The sequence below is a fragment of the Leuciscus leuciscus genome (genome assembly GCF_965113295.1).
Source record: "Leuciscus leuciscus genome assembly, chromosome: 15".
Taxonomy (NCBI): Eukaryota; Metazoa; Chordata; class Actinopteri; order Cypriniformes; family Leuciscidae; genus Leuciscus; species Leuciscus leuciscus.
In genome coordinates, this window is record NC_138739.1 from 38,793,576 (window position 1) to 38,813,363 (window position 19,788).

Consider the following 19,788-nt stretch of genomic DNA (forward strand, 5'->3'; position numbering starts at 1 on the left):
CTACTAAACTTCTCCTTTTGTGTTCCTCAGAAGAAAGTCTGTGGAACGACATGCAGACGAGTAAACGATGACAGAGTTTTCATTTTTGAGTAAACCAACCTTTTAATCTATCAATAAATCAAAGCTTTACGTTTCTTGTACAAGGAATAAGTCAAATCAGAATGTAATTATCAAAAAAGTGCTTATAGATTCCTTACTAGATTTGACTTTAGCTGGGGGAAAAAAAAGTGTTTTATAGTTGGAACATGCGGATAAGGCAAACTGCATATAGTTAGGTGGAACAGTTTGTGTCGTAATCTAATGGCATCCTTAGCTAATGGAAATCTGTGAATGTGTCCTCCGCCTTGCAAATACTGCAGAAATGACCTCCTATCCTATGAGAATAAGGCAATAATGTTTTGGAAACAGAAGTGATGTTTTCAGGAAATTGCTGGCAAGGGTTTAGGGTCGCATAAGCAATGGAACTGTTGCCTAACATGTCTGTACGGCTGCCAGAGCGGCGTTTGATCTTCTGCAGTGTTTCGTGTCGATGTTCTGTGACAAACACTTAAACCGTTGCGTCACACCCAGCACCCCCAGAGACGTGGTCGTGGGTGAGGCCGGAATGGGTCGCGCACCACCACCACCACGGTGTATGAAACTATTTTGGCAAACAATCTTCATATTGGCTCCATAATGATCTGACTTAAGTATTGTAATGTAATATGGATGCCTGCAAGTCCTTATCTGTTTTCTCGTATGATCAAACATGCATTATTTTTGATTCACGCATGGTGAATGCTCCCTGTTTTTCTCTTATTGAGATCATTTTTGTGCTTTTATCTAAATTGGTGTGGACCTGTTGAGGACAACAAAGGTCTTTGTAATTGTCTAACTAACTAAAATGAATTGGATTTGCACCTATCGTTTATGTTTCTGTATTTTCAGTATGTTCTCAAGTTGCACTTTTTTTTCTTTTTTTTTACTCATTCTTAGCCTTTGTGCCATTTATTCGGCTGCAAAGATTTTGGAAATAAAAATAAATTCAGTAACAATTGTGTCATTTTTAGATATGCTTATTCATTCGTTTGCTTCATGTTAAAAAAATTAAAATAAAATCTATACATCTGTGTCAAAACAAACCAGAAAAGAAAATGCTCACGTTGAAAAATCTTTTGCTAGTATTGCATAACATGCATGGGTCAGTTTGGTATATTACTGGAACAGTTTAAGAGGACCACCAAGATTCATCTGCAGTTATTACCTCCTGCGGTTGCAGATGGGAATATATAACTATGTGATGTTGTCATGACAATAGTTGAGCAGTTCCTGTAAGAATATTTACACACTGAAAGCCAACTCATTTACAGAAAGCATGCAAGTCATACATGAACTGCATGTCTTTGCTTAGATTTCAGTGTATAAAAAAGAAAAAGTGGCCTATGAAGTGTATGCAAAAATCGAAAAACATTAAAGTCATTTTCTAACGTTTTATGGCTAACTTATTGTTATTGAATAATGAGAATATATGATTAGGTAGTCATCTTTCTGGTGGTTTTATGTGAGAAACATTAGGTTTGGTGGGTTAAAACTTTTACAAAACGTGCCCTGTTCTTTGCACAAGGCTATACTACTTTACTAATATTGTAATATTGGTGTAAAATGTTTGTATTTACAGGGCCCCAATGCAAAACCTTTAAAATATTGCTTGTAAGGGTGATATTTCAAAAGATTTTCTTAAGTTAAACTATTGTTTGCAACCAGCTGAAGATAGCATGTCTATCATAAAAGCAATAACACTGTAAATGTCAGAGCAAAAAGGTCTAAAATGGAAGACTGATAAATGTGTAAAAATATATATATATATATATGTTTTAGTTGTAAGCAAATTAAATGCGTGAGACGCTAAAAGCCTGAGTTTAGTGTAATTTTAAACCAATAGTTAATGTAACAGCTTCATCTGCTGGTTATACGGAGTATCGCATCATTTACACAGCTCTCGCAGAGCTGACATCTGACAGGTCGGTCTCACAAAACACTTTTTGTTTTAAAAGACAGTAAAGTAATTTTGATTTACCTTATCACACATTTTCCGCCAGAAATGTCGGTAATATTAATGTTCAGGTCTAAGGTCCAAGAACGGCCAAGTTCGCCGTGTATGACGTAAGCCATTTCAGTCGGCCAAATCAGATTTGAACCAATCACAAAGTCGGAGCGGTTTGCGTAGCCAATCGCAGCGCAGCACTGTGACTCACCATACATGGACAGCCATCACCATATAAGGAAACATCGACTCGCTTTATATGGAGGAAAGTAGATCTTTGGGTGAACGTCCTCGTGAGTTAAATTCCCTAAATAAGCGCGGAATCATCCTTTACGCTCTCCCAAAAAACATTAAAATCGCTATACAACAAAAATATCGTAATTTACGTGTTCGACGTGAAATATCAAGCGTGATATCGACGTTGCTGTCGGTAACTAGTTCTGTTCGCGGAGGTACATTGTGTGGTCGTGATTCGTCGTTTCCAAATGTGGCGTAAGTTCAGTTGAGGTTTGATTGATGGACTGTAGGCGGAAACTATACGTTGTAAACTTTGTACGATGGTCGTAAAGGGCTAGTTTTGAAAGGTTTGTTTTTGTAGTTTACAAGACGACTTTCATACAGGAATTCAACTAAGGATAGCTCGCGTTTAGTCCCGAGTTGTGTGCTTATTTGAGCTAATGTTTCTTAGCCTAGCATATGCAGGGTAAGTTCGGTATCAAGTGAAGAGATCTGCTAACTGTTACCGTACATCTACCGCAGACTGCAGTGGTGCTGCTTAGCGGGTCGGGGTTTCGGAGATGTTGGGGGGAAACGGGAAGGCCAGGGGGGCTGGACGCTCAGGTAACGGCACAGGCTTGACCCATCTACAGGTGGGCAGCACATCTGGGGCTTTAGGGGCGGTGAACTCCTCCATAAACCTGCCCGATGGGGGCAGATACGACGACAGGCCGTCGGTCGAGGCAGTGCTGAGCGGCTCTGATGGAGACTCGGACTCCGGGGATGATGAAGAGAGTCCCGTGCTGGACAGGAGAGGAGTGAAGCGGGAGAGGAGCGAGATGGAGGTCGGGGGATCCTCGGGAGCGATCGCTGCACTGTCGGCGGGGTATGGAGGAGTTGCCAGCGGGGTGGCGGGTGCAAAACCCGGCAAGAAAACGCGAGGACGGGTTAAAATTAAGATGGAGTTTATTGACAACAAGCTGAGGAGATACACGACCTTCAGCAAGAGAAAGACTGGCATTATGAAGAAGGTAACGTTCAACCAGAACATGTACGACACCAATACTAGTGCTAAACCACTATGCTAATGCTGGTACTGCAACTACTACTGGTGCTGTACTAATAAACTGATGCAAGTATTAAACACTACTAGTATTAATACTACTTTACTGATTCTAATACTGCAGAAATACTAGTACCACAATTGCTAGTACTGTATCACAACTAGTGCTTTATCAACTTATAATAGCACAGCACTGAAACTAGTACCATTATACTATTTAATTGTATCCTTGTTATGTATTAATGTGCTGATACTAACTCTGTATCAATACTTATACTATCTCTAGCATTGTAACACGCTACTATCAGCATCCACTATAGTGACTTCTGCTAAACTATTACTCATACTAAAACTGGAACCGCTATTATTGTTTTTTTTATTTGCCATTTATTGATACTAGTAAAGTTCCCATACATGTCATGTACTTATACTGATACTATCTCTATATCACTCACACTACCATTGACAGCGTCTTTGTAACTAATTGATTGAGCTATTGAACCTTACTAGTACCATACCATTATTAGTGCTGTAACAACTAAATTCAATCTGCTATTGCTAGTACTCTACCAATTCTAGTACCACCACTCATACTAGTATTAAACTTTTACTAGCTTTGTATCGATATACTGATAACTCATACTATACTGTTACTAGTACAATTATACCATTACTTGTGCCTTAAAACTATACGAAAACTAGAACTGTACTTGTACTAGTACTTCACGAATACTAGTACAATACCACTGTGTTCATAGTAATACTATACCATTGGTGTTAGACTATACTGTAACAAGTACTATACCAATATGACTTAACTTGCTAGTACTATACTACTTTACTTATCGTAGTGCTATAACACCATACATTAGTTATGTACAACTGTTCGGACTTTATCAACATGTTAATGTTGTTATTGCTCCATTATTGTTGCTATATTTACAGATGTTACTAGCACTATATGCATTTACTGATTGTGCATTACTAACTATACTGATACTCAAGCTATGCTGATACTAGAACCAGTATACCTTTACTAATCCACTATATTAGTGTTAGTACTGTACTCGTACTACAGTAGTCAACATTTGAAGTGGATCAAAACCTTTCAGCAAAGTTATACATGAACTTTGAACAATACTCGTTCTTGTCTCAGGACAACTTTTTTGATCCACTTTAAATGTTGACTACTGTAGGCTAGTAGTGCCAAACCACTATACTTACACCAGTGCTGTACTGGTGCCATGTTGATGTAGTTCACTAACACTGTGGTGTTAAACTATACTGTTACAAGTACTATTCCAATACTAGTTAACATGCTAGTACTGTATTTATAGCCTTCTACTTTACAAGTACTAGTTCTATAGCTCTATACTGATACTAGTTTACCACTGTTTATCTCTATATCACACTATCACATATCCCTCCTCTGTTACTTTCTGATGTCTTCAGTGTCTCAGTTGAAGGTAGTTTCCTCATCTGTTCTGACTCATTTGTCATTGGCCCCTCAATTGTCATTCATTCCTGTCTCAGCAGAAATAGGCCAGATGACTGATCAGGTTACCACTGCGGTAGACTTTGTTAACGCATTTGCATATCTTGAGGACCGGCCTAGTTTGCAGAAGCCGGGCACGGAGTGTGTAACGACAACCTGCAGTAGGTTCTCTAGTGACTAACTTATTAGTTGCAGTTAATCCCTTCTTACCAGTTCTTTTATCTCTTTTGCTTGGGCTGCTGTCATCACCTCTCATTGTTTCTTACCTCAAGAATCACAAATAAAGCTGCATTGCGTCGCACAAGCGCATTGGCCCAAATTTATTTGGCGCATACATTTGTGATGTTTACCATCATTGTTGTCCACTCAATCAGAGTTGAGGTTAAAAAACACGAGTTCACCAGTGCTTATAAGTTAGTGTTCCACTGGTGAAGTAAACGTCACTTTAGAATAGAAGATCTTATTGTTATCTTGCTTTCTTCTCAATTTCCAGGCTTACGAACTGTCCACCTTAACGGGGACGCAAGTTTTGCTCTTGGTTGCCAGCGAGACAGGCCACGTCTACACATTTGCCACGCGGAAACTTCAGCCCATGATCACCAGTGAGACGGGGAAAGCCCTCATCCAGACCTGCCTAAACTCCCCTGATTCTCCACCCCGTACCGACCCTTCGACAGACCAGCGGATGAGTGCCACGGGATTCGAGGAGACGGATCTCACCTACCAGGTCTCAGAGGCCGATGGTCTCACAGAGCCAAAGGTACAGAGTTTCTACCACGTATTTTCAATCTACTAGTCAGCGAGTTGTCTAATGAATCGACTAGGTGGTCAAAAGTAAGTTCTGTAAAATTACTCTTGTTTAGAATTGTTGTTCACAAGACACAGTCTAGACGTTTATGTAAGCGCTGTTCACTTAGGACGCATTTTTCTGTTCACGATGGCAAGAATGGGTCGAGCAAAATGGGTCTTGAGATCTTGAAAATGTAGTAGTTGGTAGAAACGTGAAAGTTGGTAGTAAAAAGTTAACGTGTTCATTTGATGCATCATCTTAAGAATGATCAGGACGCACTACGCAACAAACTGCGCAGACCAGACACTTGTCGTTTGTTCACGTAAGACGCTTTAGACGCAATAGCTGGATGTTTTCAAAGCTGGTAGAAAACTTGATTCGGGATGCGTGGCGCAACAGATTTACGTCCAATCTGAAGTTTAAAGAAGAAAAGAAGAAAATCTAAAACATTCTAGTTGACCTCATTAGTCTAGTTTAGTCTAGTCTAGTTTAGTCTAGTCTAGTTTAGTCTATATTAGTCTCAGACTAGTTGGTTGATGGATTAGTTGACTGAAATCGAATCTAAACACGAATCATCCTTTATAGTTCCATAGCTTGGTCCATCATTTGAGTTTCACTTTAAGTGGAAACCTTTTCCCATTCCTGTGTTTCTTGACCTTTGTAGGTCTCAGTTTTCCAGACTACAATAGCTCATTTTAATGTTGAAAGAACTTTCACCCAAAACCCCATTTTCTACTATCAGTATTTATCATGCAAATACCAGTTTTGCCCACATTTAAGAACATTTGCGTCACCCCCGAGCACGTCTTTGCATGGCAGCGTTCTATTATTCACAATGTCCAACTCTCATTGATAAGGATTAGATGCTGTCTACATGTCCTTATATAGTCTGGTTTTCCCAGTACACTTTCTTGGCTCATGGCTGATCACATTCCGCATAAGCTGCAGCTGTTTTCAAATTTGGATGACATATCCCCCCCTTTTCTCTACTGATTTAGGGCAAGTAGTGAGTGAGCACGCAGAATTAGAAAACCAAACCTCTGTTTAAAATATTGCTTAAAGCAGATCCTCAACTTGTTGAGCTGATGACAAGCTCATTTTGAAAAGGCATCATGGGAATGGGATCCTCCTCACACATATACAATCTCAGATAGACAATGCTTTTAGCAGATCATTTGAGGGGGTTTTGCTCACAGACATGCACAAGATCATTTCCTTTGTCACAGTTTGGGCAGGATTTTTTGGTTTAGTTGTCTCTAAAAAAAACGTTGGTTTTATTTTTCCAGTTTGTTGATTTATTTTACAGACTAAAAGACTTATCTCCTGAGCTAGTGCACAAAGGAACAAAATGTAACACAATAAAACAGTGCAAATAGATTTAATAAAGTTCAAATAGCCTAGTTTTAGTGCAACCGTTTCAAGTCCGTATGTTCAAGCCCGCTTCTGACTGATAATGTCCCCAGCTGTAGATAATGTAGATGATGATTGCAAACAGAGATGCCTTGTTGCCAAATCAGAAAGCATTGGCAGAGTATCCCCCATGTCCCACCACCAGGCTACTGGACTCACTGAGGACGAATCTGAAAGCCTGAATCTTAGTGGTCTTTGTTCTTACTTCAATTGCCATGCACTGTTTTTTTTCTTATTTACTCATTTTTTTATTGCTTCAATGTTTGCTGCGTTATCTACTGTAACCGCAACTACTCTGTCCTTTTATACTGAATCTCTTCTGCTACAATTTCCCCTGTCTGGCATAGTGGACTGACGCTGTCAGGTAGTGGTCCAGCCATCAGCAGTCACAGCCACATCCCTCACATCTTGTAACTTGACGTTTTCTTTCTCTACTGCAGATATGAGGGTATTTGAGTGCATGTCTCGGCTGGTGGACTGATATCTGGGGTTTAAAGCCCTTATCATCTCCCTATAGTTGACATCACCAGAACACAAAACATAAAAATAGCCTTGTTTTATCATTGTTGCTTACTATAAATGGTCAAAAAACATTATCTATGCTAATTTAAGAGATGACCTAGACACCTGGCCAACAACCTTAACAGTAAAGCTACAACAACACAGCTTACACACCTCCACCAATGGAGCCTCCACTGTAGGAGAAGGCAGCAAACCTGTGGCACTCATCTCGCCTCTCCTCCATCAGTTTTCCTTTTTTTCTTTGCCAGTGTGAACGGATTGACACTCGATGGTCTCCTCATGCCAGGATCGACAGGGGCAGAGGCTATAACATTAATGTGAACAGGGGAAAAACCAAACAATAAACCGTAAAAGCACATCACAATCTAACGCTAACGTTGCACATTTCCTACTTCCCAAGTCGTAATTACGACTCCGAATGCAACGTAACATGAGGAGAGTAAAGATGGAAAGCTCCTAGAGCTTGTTTCCATATAAATTCACAGATAGTTTTTTATCTAAGTTAACATGCTTTTCATTGAAAGTACAAATTCGTGACATTTCCTCATATGGAGTCAGTTCGTTACGTTGCATTCGGAGATCGACTACTTTTGACTGACAAAATTCCAGCCACCGGAAACACTAACTGATAAAGTGAGTCGTTCAAAACCTTTCTTTTTAGTAAACTTGTTTACTAACAATGAGCTAACAATGTTCTCAATGCTGGAGTTCATGTGTAGAGCCCCTGGTGACACTTCCAGCAAAGTTTCATGTTGTGTCGAGCCTTCTTAGTGTTGTAAAAATAGCGATTTTGATGCTATCATAAAAGTGCCCCATTCACAAGACATTTTGACCGAAAACAAAAATACGGTCAATCCTAAAAGTGGCGTTTTTCCATTCTGATTATGCTTTTACACGAAAGTTTGACTCGGGCAGATTAACAAAAAGAGCCTAGGTTGAATTTTGGCAACAGTTACCCTTTAATAGAAAAGGCTTCTTGATATTATTCCTGTACCAATTTGATTCTATTTGAATGTTTAACAAACGCTTACTTCATATTCATTTTTGCCCTTGTATCCAGAATTGTAAAACGTTCATGGTTTATTGATTGTCTAAATGCAGATTAGCTCTGAGTCAAGCTCAGTTTGGCTGTATTTTCTTGTACCCTTGTTTTGATGGCGAAGAGAAAATGTTTTCCAGCTCACCGGCTGCCGGATCCATCGTCCCCGTTCGGTGGGTTTTGTTGAGAGCTGCCTGAAATAGCAGCGCTCTCTCTCTCTCTCTCTCTCTCGCTGTGTGGACACCTGTTTTCCTGCGAAGGCAGCTGCCGTTCCCGGGATAGCCGTGACACAATTGCCTTTATCACACGACAGGCTCTGCTGCGGTCAATCACTCCTGGTCCACCACAGGAAAACTCTGACACATCAAATGAATGTCGTCTTTCTTCTTCAGACCACAAAAGATTGTCTTTTATTTATTTTTTAGAAAGTTTTAGATGTTTTCGTTCATATTATCAGGGTTCGTTCAAGGTGCTTGAAGTACTTGAATTTGACTTTTTGACATTTAACTCATGGAAAACCCTTGAAAACAGCCATATTTATGAAGAGGTACTTAAAAAGTGCTTTACTTACTTAAAATACAATATATTTTTTCGGAAAAAACACAAAAAATACAATATTTTCACGCAAAATTAACACTGCAGCCTGTCTGATAATACGAAGTACGGCAACATTATAATATAAACTATTATTTATTGAACAATAATAGCCATTATAAACTTTGTATTTAATATATATGATTAAATACGTTGTAAGTTGTATTTTGGATACCTTATATCTGTAATTTGAGTTTTAAAAATGCTAAAGATAGTGTTTGATAAGTGAGATGTCGGATTGTAATCCTTGAAAACCAGAAAAGTAGTGCTTGAAAAGTCCTGGAATTTCTTTTTACAGGATCTGTACGAACCCTGTATTATGAAAGCGATCCCAGACTTCTCATTCGTTTAGTTATATGAATAGTCCTATAATTTGGTTTGTGTCCGTCGAGTTTCAAATAAATGCGTTCGAAATAATAACAAAAAGATGAAGTACCTTTCATTTGTGAAGTGTTATTTGACAAATGGGCGTTATTACATTATGTAACGTGTAAATGGTTCTGCTTTTTGTCACAAAACAGTTTGGATAATTACTCCAACATAATTATCCATGAGCAAAGACTTCACTCATAGAATGCTGTTAACATTATATAATATATTTTTGAGTATATTTATTATATAATGCGTCATGTATAATTAAGTAAAATGCATTCAAATAGTTACAAATGTTAGTTTGATTCATACTTTTTCATACTGTGTGTGTCACACACACACACACACACACAAATATGTTACCTGTCAAGTTAACTTCAAATATTAAATAACTACAAAATGTATTTTTTTAATAAATTTTTTTAATTTATAAAAAAAAAAACACATTTATTATAATTTTTTTTATTATAATTTTTTATATCTTTTTTTATTATATATATATATATATATATTATTTTTTTATTATTATTATTTTTTTTACATATATATATATATATATATACAGTACATATACACAGATAACACACACACACAAATATGCCACCTGTCAAATATTAAACGTATTAATATGTAATATTAAAAGTTTATCAGTGAAGTTATCTAATGCCCTTTAGCAATAGTGTCTTATTTTTATAAACAGATAAGTGCCGATTTGAGCATATCTATGTTGTATTGTGACCAAAAAAAAAAAAGATTATTGATTGTCCCTCTAAATTTGTGCTCCTTAAAATCTTAAAATTTCTGCCTTTGTTGTTGCAGGAAATGATGAAGCCCACGTTCACCTCTGCCACTTTACCTGGAGGCACCAACAGCACGACCACACAGTCCTCGGCGTCTTCCTCTCCCTCCTCCTCCTCAGTGGCCATGCACACACACACACACACTCACAGCAGCGTCCCCTCGCTGTCCGGCACCACCTGTTGGCCCATGAGCGCTCAGAGCGTCTCCAGTGCGAACGGCACCGTGCTCAAAAGCTCTCCCGCCGGCGTGATGCAGCTGCCCGGAGGATTCACACTCATGCCAGGTGCGGGCCTGCCTTCAGTCGTGCCTTTGTTGCATTTCTTCCTTTTACAGATTAGTCCAGATTAACTCTTATTTGACTTTGCAGATGGGTTTGCATGATGCATTGCATCAGCTTGCATGACATTGTCGTGTTTTAATGCACATGAACTTATTGGCTTGCTTGCATGCCTGCTCACTTTGAATTCTGCTTCCAACTGATTTCGTCTGTGTAAAGGCCTATTCACATCAAGAGCGATGCAACAAACAAATCGAATCATTAACAAACTCGCAACATATTTAGACAATTTACATGAAATTAACGTTTATAAAAAATTATTTACGATGTATTTATTCAAAAATCATTAAAATTCAATTCAGGAAGTTTCTATGTCCAACCCTCTACAATGAGAGCAAATTTCACTCTGGGCGACTAAATAATGTCAATCATTAGCCATTGGCTGATAAATTCTAAGATTTTACTCGCCAGTGTGTGTGTGTGTGTGATGCCAAGTATAAGTTTAGCATAGATATACTTTCACTCGCTGAACACTGACTGAGCGCTTGAGAGTTTTGCTCTCCGTCAAGCGATCTGTACTAGTATTTCAAATTCTGCTTTTAAGAACAAGCAGAAGATATCCCGGTTTCTCCGGTAGTGGGCGGAGCTAATGCGCATACGGCAATCTCATTGGCTGGCGCTCATCCCTGTTTTAATTTCAGCAAATCAGTTCGAGCGAACGCTGACAACGTGATTAACATTCATGAGCCCAACAACTCATTTGTTGTGTATTGTCATTATTAGTAGTAGAGTTAGTAGTAGGATTATCTTTTAATAATAATTACTATTATCAATTACTTTTATTTTTTTTTTTTTTACAGAAACAATGAATGAACAACAATATCTTAAGCACCACCTCCAGTCCTAAATTCAGTTAAAATGACAAATATGCTTGACTATCATAATATCATTATATAATGCTTGATTGACTGATCTTAAGAGTGTACATTTAGATATTTAAAAAGCTGTGCCATATATATAAAAAATTGTATATCAGTTTGGCGAGTAACCCAAAATATTTACTAGCCAATGGCGATTCTATTGCCAAGGAGTGCGTAGAGGGTTGATGTTTTTAAAGTTATTTTGATCTCTCTCTCTCTGTGTGTGTGTGTGTGTGCTTTTATTAATTTAAATCAATTATTTAATTAAAATTTAAGTTTTAGATGGATTAAAAATTTCAGTAAAACTTTTAAGAAGAAGAAAAATCCTCCTAAAGTAGATAATGGCATAATCTTGTTATTTTCTTTCTTGGAAAATATTGCTATTTAAAAAAAAAAACTTTTGTCTGCCAAATCAGTCATGTGGTGCAAACAGCTTGAAAAAGTGTCATGGACATATATCATAGACCCTCACAATATCAGATAATTTGACCTTTTAATGATGAGGCAAGGGTAGTTCAGGTGTAAAAATGTCATGTGGTGCGGCATGATGCTATTTAGGTATTAAATATCATAAGACAAACTTTGAAGTTAACTTGAGAAAGCCTGACCAGAAAGTTTGAAGAAATTTGAAGGCTTAATGTTTGATGGTTTTGAAGGTCATAATATTTAAAAAGAATACTTTGAAAGCTAAAAAAAAAAAAAATCAAATTAATATCAATATGTGTGCACTCACACATCCAGTAAAAGTGCAAGGAAAATTGTACTTTTGCTTGATGCTCACGCCACATTACTTTTTTACTTAAAAAAAAAAAACATAATATAAAACCATATGAAACCAACATAAATATTACATTTTAAACTAAGAATTTAAAACTTGGATCGTAAACATTCTTGTTCGTCATTGACCCACATATCAAACATGTACATCACAGACTAAGATTATACACCGGACTCAAGATATGGATTGAGATCTGACTCGCTCGTTTGAGAGCATCCAGATGTTTATTGAAATATGCTTATATTAATATCTCCGAGATGATAAACCCAGCACTGTGAATCTGTTCAAACTCATTCACCCCACCAGACGTTTGTTCTCCAGTTAGGCCTGTCACGATTATGAAGTTTGGCTGACGATTAATTGACAAAAAAATAATTGCGGTTATGCCGATTAATTCCCCGTTTTAGGGCATTTTTTTTTAGTGTGCTTCATTCATTAAATAATTATGATGAATTTAATCCTTAGCAAGTTATCATTTTGCAGCGTAACATTCCAGTTAGCACCTTTCAAATTTTAAAGAAATGTGTTGAATTTGGAAGTGAATTGGAGCCCATGCTCGGTGTGACTAGGCCTTGAACATGCGAGTTCTGCGTGGCTTGCTGAGGGTGTCGCTGTGTGTCCCGCAGGCGCTTCTCTCCCGCCTGGCACACACACTATTCCTCTCAGTCAGCTGCAGACACACTCTCTGGCCATACAGTGTCCACAGACGCAAAACAGCCACGCCATGACTAGCACCAGCACCTCCTCCTCCGCTGTCTCCGCACACACACAACCCGCTGCTCAGGCCACGCTCTTCCGCCTGCCGGCCGCTGTCTCGCTTACAGGTCAGTGTGTCTCAGACTCTCTCTCTGTGTGTGTGTGTGTGTGTGTGTGGGGCCGTCTGGAGGGGAACTCGACTCACTGTGGGGCTGCAAATGTGTGTTGGATTTGCATGCTACAGCTTTCTTAAATTATGTTCTTATAGTGGTGGCATTGCAAGTAACACAACTAATGCAAAAAATAAGGGATTCTTCAAAACATTTAGTTAAATGTAACGGGTTTGACGTATGTGACATTTAATATGTTTTAATTAATTTGACTCACAAACAGTACATCACCAATAATGGTTTAATTCATATAATTTTGCAATAAACCATTAAAATACTGCATTTTAAAGCGACACGTAATCGACACGTGAGACTGTGTGTGTCGGTGTTATTTTAGTATATGCTTGTAATTTTTTATCTATTTTTTAAAATATTTCTATTTAGCTTTAATTTATTCTTTGTTACATAAAGGTTATATTATAACTTGTTACCCAGCAAGCAATAGCCGTAGGGTCTAGGTTAACTATAGACCTGATATAGTCCAGCTATGAGTAACACACTTCTAGCCAAAATAACCTTGAATTTGAATGTCGTTTTTGCCAAAATAACTTGTGAGATGTTTGGCATTCCATAATGTAAGCAAAAGTAAACCGTGATTACAAGGTGTTTGTGTTCATTTCTTCACTCATTGCATTTCGTTATCTAATTGATGACTAGTCTATTCTTGGGCTCTGGTTTAGACGTCTATAAATTTTTCTCTGACAGCCCAAATTTTTCCTTGTTTTAGCCTAGATGTCTGGGCTGTGTACGGACGGCTATTAGATGTCTTTTAAACACAAAATTGCTTGCTGGGTAGTTTATAAGTTTTAATTTGAATCATTTTAGGTAAACATTTTTATGTAATATTTGCTTTTTTTGAAAGTTTACATTTCATAAACTATTTTAAATAGTTTTAGTTGTCAGGTGTGCAGTTCATTCATGTATATAACTATGGCTGGTATTAAAAGTGCACTGTGTGTGTGTGTGTGTGTGTGTTTTCTGCTGTTGTGTATCAGGTGGTGCGATGCCTCAACAGTTACAGGCCATCCAGGTTCACCCCAGTCCTCAAAGCAGTGACAGCAGTCCCGAGATCAGCCAGACCTCCAGCAGCTCCGCCGGTACTCACTGCAACAACCTCCTCACTCCTCTCTGACTCCATACTGTCAATCAGTCACACATCATCTGTGTCTCTTCTGCACTCCCACAGTGAGCCACACTGCTACTATAGTCACGTCCTCAGTGCCTTCTTCAGTGGCGGGTCACATGATGTACCCTGGAGCGCACGTCATGTATGCTACATCCACCTCTGGCCTAGCCGACGGGGGTCTGACTGTGCTCAATACCTTCCCACAGTCGCACGCTGCGATGCACGTGTCACACACGCAAGCCCAAGACTCAGGTCAGTCGGACAGATGCATGTGCGTATCGGTGTGTTAATGTCTCGTTGGAATTGGCATAGTGAAAAGATATCGATTTGGAAAACGTCTAAGTATGGAAATTCCATTAACTGTTGTATTTCTATTGTTAAAAAGTGGTTTTATTGTGTTTGTGTTGTTTGTTGGTCATGTTTAGGTGGAGTTCCTCAGATGTTTCTCACAGGACCTCCAGGAACTGTACAGATCCCAGTTTCAGCCGTTCCGCTTCATTCGGTAATATATTAAAACCGTGAGCATTTCTTTACATGAAACCTTTGTTCACTGTATAATTTTACTCGTACAGCTTTTTCTGTAAGTTTAACTGCATCGTATCTAAACGCTTATTGGGTTTTGTATGTCAAAGGAGCTTCTGAAACATTCTAGCAAATACAAGAAAAGATTTTTTTTATTATTTTTTTTATCACGTAATATTGTGGGGGGGTTTTCTTGCAATGTTTATACTTCACAATATTAAGCCTTTATTCATTGTGTTACAAGAAAACAAAACATTACATTCCAAGAGTAAAGGCATAATGTTCTGACAATGTTATGTTTTTATTCTTGTAACACAATGCCTTTTTGCTCATAATATAATGCCTTTATTCTTGTATTGTTAATTTTTTTTCTTGTAACATTAAGCCTTTGTTCTCGTAGCATTTATGACTTTGTTCTTGTAATGTTATGATTCTTTATCTTATAATATTATGCCTTTTTTCTTGTCATTTTACGTTTTTGTTCTTCTAACATTATGCCTTTATTCTCGTAACATTTTATATTCTCGTAACATTATGCCTTTATTCTCGTAACATTTTATATTCTCGTAACATTATGCCTTTATTCTCGTAACATTATTATATTTTCGCAACATTATGCCTTCTCGTAACATTTTTGTATTCTCATAACATTATGCCTTTATTATTGTTACATTTTTATATTCTCGTAACATTATGCCTTTATTCTTGTTACATTTTTGTATTCTCGTAACATTATGCCTTTATTCTTGTTACATTTGTATATTGTCGTAACATTATGCCTTTATTCTTGTTACATTTTTATATTCCCGTAACATTATGCCTTTATTCTTGTTACATTTGTATATTGTCGTAACATTATGCCTTTATTCTTGTTACATTTTTATATTCTCGTAACATTATACCTTTATTCTCGTAACATTTGTATATTCTCGTAACATTATACCTTTATTCTCGTAACATTTGTATATTCTCGTAACATTATGCCTTTATTCTTGTTACATTTGTATATTGTCGTAACATGCCTTTTTTCATGTTACATTTTTATATTCTCGTAACATTATAACTTTATTCTCGTAACATTATTATATTCTCGTAACATTATACCTTTATTCTTGTTGCATTTTTATATTCTCGTAACATTATGCCTTTATTCTTGTAACATTTTATATTCTCGTAACATTATGCCTTTATTCTTGTAACATTTTATATTCTCGTAACATTATGCCTTTATTCTTGTTGCATTTTTATATTCTCGTAACATTATGCCTTTATTCTTGTTACATTTTTATATTCTCGTAACATTATGCCTTTATTCTCGTAACATTTTTATATTCTCGTAACATTATGCCTTTATTCTTGTTACATCTTTATATTCTCGTAACATTATGCCTTTATTCTTGTTACATTTTTATATTCTCGTAACATTTTTATATTCTCGTAACATGCATTTATTCTTGTTACATTTGTATATTGTCGTAACATTATACCTTTATTCTCGTAACATTTGTATATTCTCGTAACATTATGCCTTTATTCTTGTTACATTTTTATATTCTCGTAACATGCATTTATTCTTGTTACATTTGTATATTGTCGTAACATTATGCCTTTATTCTTGTTACATTTTTATATTCTCGTAACATTATGCCTTTATTCTTGTTACATTTGTATATTCTCGTAACATTATACCTTTATTCTCGTAACATTTGTATATTCTCGTAACATTATGCCTTTATTCTTGTTACATTTGTATATTGTCGTAACATGCCTTTATTCTTGTTACATTTTTATATTCTCGTAACATTATACCTTTATTCTTGTTGCATTTTTATATTCTCGTAACATTATGCCTTTTTTCTTGTAATGTTACGCTTTTATTCTTGTACCACAATGCCATTATTATTGTGTATATTGTGTTATGATTTTATTCCCATAACATGCCTTTATTTTTGTAATGTTACGTCTTTATTTTCGTAACATTATGCCTTGTGTTCCTGTAATGTTACAAGATTGTTCTCAAAACACTTTTATTCTTGTAACAAAATGCCTTTATTTTCCAAACATTGCAATGGCATTATCATAACATCAAAACAATTTTGTTCTCATAACATCGACTTTTCTCAAAACATTGTAACCGCTGTTTTTAAATTTGACACTGAAACACAGTTGTAGGTGATAGTATGATTGACAGCCAGGAAAGTGTTATAAACTTTTTTTATCTTATGATGAAGATGCATAAGAACATGCCGTCATTGGGCTCCTCTCACAGTTGTGTTTCTGCCGTTCCAGATGTTGATAAACCAGCAGCCCTCGGGTAGCAGCAGCGGTGCCACGCTCACGGAGCTGCGGGTGGTTAACATGGACAATCCCAAAGGAGACTGAGGCCAGTGTGACTGTTCACTCACTGATATTCCAGGGATCACTCATGCCATGCAATCAGACTGCCATTGTATTTATTACTGCCTTGCTGCGTGCCGTGGGGTTCATACACCCATACATACAGGAATACTGAGAGGCGTAACGGGACGTTTGAAGGAGGATTGCGTCTCCTCATGGACTCATTTTGGTAGGTAGTGAGATATAACAGATCATTTTTGGTTCACATTTATACGCAACTTTACATCAGTATTTCATAGAGACGTCTGCACTATCACTGCTGGGTGTTCACCTTCATGCCGAAAGACTCTGATGTCGGACAGTGGAATACGATCATGTTCACTTTCAGTAAACATTCAAGCCTGTACCACAGTTGAAGTATCTTCAGTTGAATCTTTCTTTCTTTTGGGAACGCCTCATCTGATCTGATTTATCATTCATTTTTGAGATCGCTTTTAAGATCTCAATCTTTTGAGGTAAAAAAAAAGTTTTTGTTGTGAAGTAAGTTCGCTGTGGGTTTAATGGCTGTTCGTGCGTCATTAAGGAATGCTTCACCAAATCTTTTTTCCAAACTTCATGTCATTTCAAACCTTTTTAACACTTATTTTGCCGTGTCAGACCATTTAATTAAATGGTGACTGGCATTTAAAGTAATTTTCTTTGTCAAATTTTGTTCATTTTTTTAGAGCTAAACAGCCTAAATGATTATTCGCATCATGAATCGGCAGGTTTGGAAAGACATGAGGGTGAAATAATGAGTAAACTTGCCTTCAAAACAATGCTGGACACTCTTGCACTGCCATCGACACTCACTGGGGGTTTCGTCTACAGTTTGAATACCACTGTAGTACATCATGTCTATAAAAAATATATAATTGTTCGCCCTCATCACATCCTGAATGGCCTTTTGTTCCTCGATTAGCAGTTTTACGATATCTCAAAACGATCCGATTATTTGAACATGCTGCTATAATTTGGATCTAGACATGATCAATAGTATAACAATGTCTGGAGAAGATGGCTTGTCGTGATGCTGTGCCAAACGATACTGTACCTGTGGATGGCTGGACGAGTCCACTTCTCTGCTTCTCGGCTTCAGGCAAACACAAGCTCAAGCCACTTGTTGATGATGCTGTAACAGGAAAAACACTGACTCACGTTTTGCTCTGCATGACAACGTACCGTAAACGCTGGTGCTGCAGAATCACAGGTGAATAGACGGACTCGCTCAAGCTTGCTTCACGGCTTCTTTAGTTCACCAAAATAATAACACGTGTGATGGATCTGCTATTAGGTACAAGAATGGCAAGTTTTGCTCAAAACAACTGTTATTTTCACTGAATTTGCTTAAATTAAATACACAATGTAGTTTAACTGTTTATACGTGCACCCACATATTAATATTGTATGTGATTTCTTTCTTCATTTTGATCATCATACTCTTAATTGTGTTTGTTTTTTTCTTCTTCCAAATATTTGATTTGGTTTCTTGAAACGTCCAAAGGGCTGTATATGTCGACGATGTCTGCTCGTATATGCGTTTGGTCTCTCTCTGCAGATTTGTAAAGCACCAGTGGCACTGGCGGGTCTCTTCTTCCACACACACACACACACACACACACACACTGCGAGCGTGGAGCGTAAAGCCTTGACGGATGTAAGTGGACCACAGCAATACCGAGAGTTTCAGGAATGACGGTTTCTCTTCTTCTTCTTCGTGGATTTTCGGTTTGTGGACCCGAGCGCATGTTGACTGTGTGTGTGATTGTTTAGTTTTGTTTTTTTGACCAGTGTAAACTGAAGAAAGAATGGGGGGGGGGAAAGTGTGTGGGATTTATAAAGCGGCCAGAAACAAAAAGTGTTTGATTGTTTTATTCAGTATTAACGCGTTTTAAATCCAGGGGGAACATTTCTTGAGTTGTTGATTTCCATTATGATGTTTTTTTTTGAGTGAATCTCTTCAAGAACTTGCCAGGGTCATATTTCACTCCACAACCAGAAGGAAAAAAAAAAAAACACAACATATTTTTGACATTTCCATGACGATTAACCACATTTTTGCTCATTTCTGATGCAACAACATAATAAATCAGTGAGATATTAAATTATAAGGTGTTTAGGCATTGTCTAAGTATTTGTTGAACAGCTTTTAATATTTTTACTATATTGCACTTAGTAATAATCACATTTTGGAAAAGTACATTTATCATGAAATATTTTCACACTTATAATTGTTTTTTAATTTATGCGAAGTACTATTTTTTTTTTTTTTTTTTTTTTTTTTTTTTTTTGAGTGAAATATGACCTGGGTGTTTGATGGTGTTTTTATCGGCTGTTATCTTGTGAAGTTGTGTGAACACTAGAGGAAAGTGTTGAATGTACCACCTGTATATGGCCCTCATTGTACATAATCTGATTTCCTACTTTAAGTAGCTCATATGGCTGCATATGAAATTAAAATGTTTCTGCACCCTGGATATATTCAGTGGACTGTATATATTAGTTTAAATGTGAAGCACGGGCATCTTGTTTTGTTTTTTCTCCCCTTTCCTTTAGCGAAACGTAACCAGTTGTGGATGAAACGTTTGCTTTACTCTG

General features: G+C 37.2%; 1 protein-coding gene across 2 annotated transcripts; it reads left to right on the forward strand.

The window, feature by feature from the left end:
* The first annotated feature begins 2,321 nt into the window (after positions 1-2,321).
* On the forward strand, positions 2,322-19,667 carry srfa (serum response factor a). 2 transcript variants are annotated; one of them, XM_082137864.1, is made up of 8 exons: positions 2,322-3,270; positions 5,291-5,557; positions 10,344-10,608; positions 12,927-13,124; positions 14,162-14,263; positions 14,353-14,544; positions 14,718-14,794; positions 17,104-19,667. In XM_082137864.1, exons 1-8 carry the CDS (start codon positions 2,821-2,823, stop codon positions 17,194-17,196), a joined length of 1,644 nt encoding a protein of 547 aa, XP_081993990.1. In that variant the 5' UTR covers positions 2,322-2,820; the 3' UTR covers positions 17,197-19,667. The 2 variants fall into 2 exon arrangements, with proteins under 2 accessions (XP_081993990.1, XP_081993991.1); XM_082137865.1 differs by lacking the exon at positions 12,927-13,124 and having other exon boundaries at positions 2,330-3,270.
* Positions 19,668-19,788: the final 121 nt, after the last annotated feature.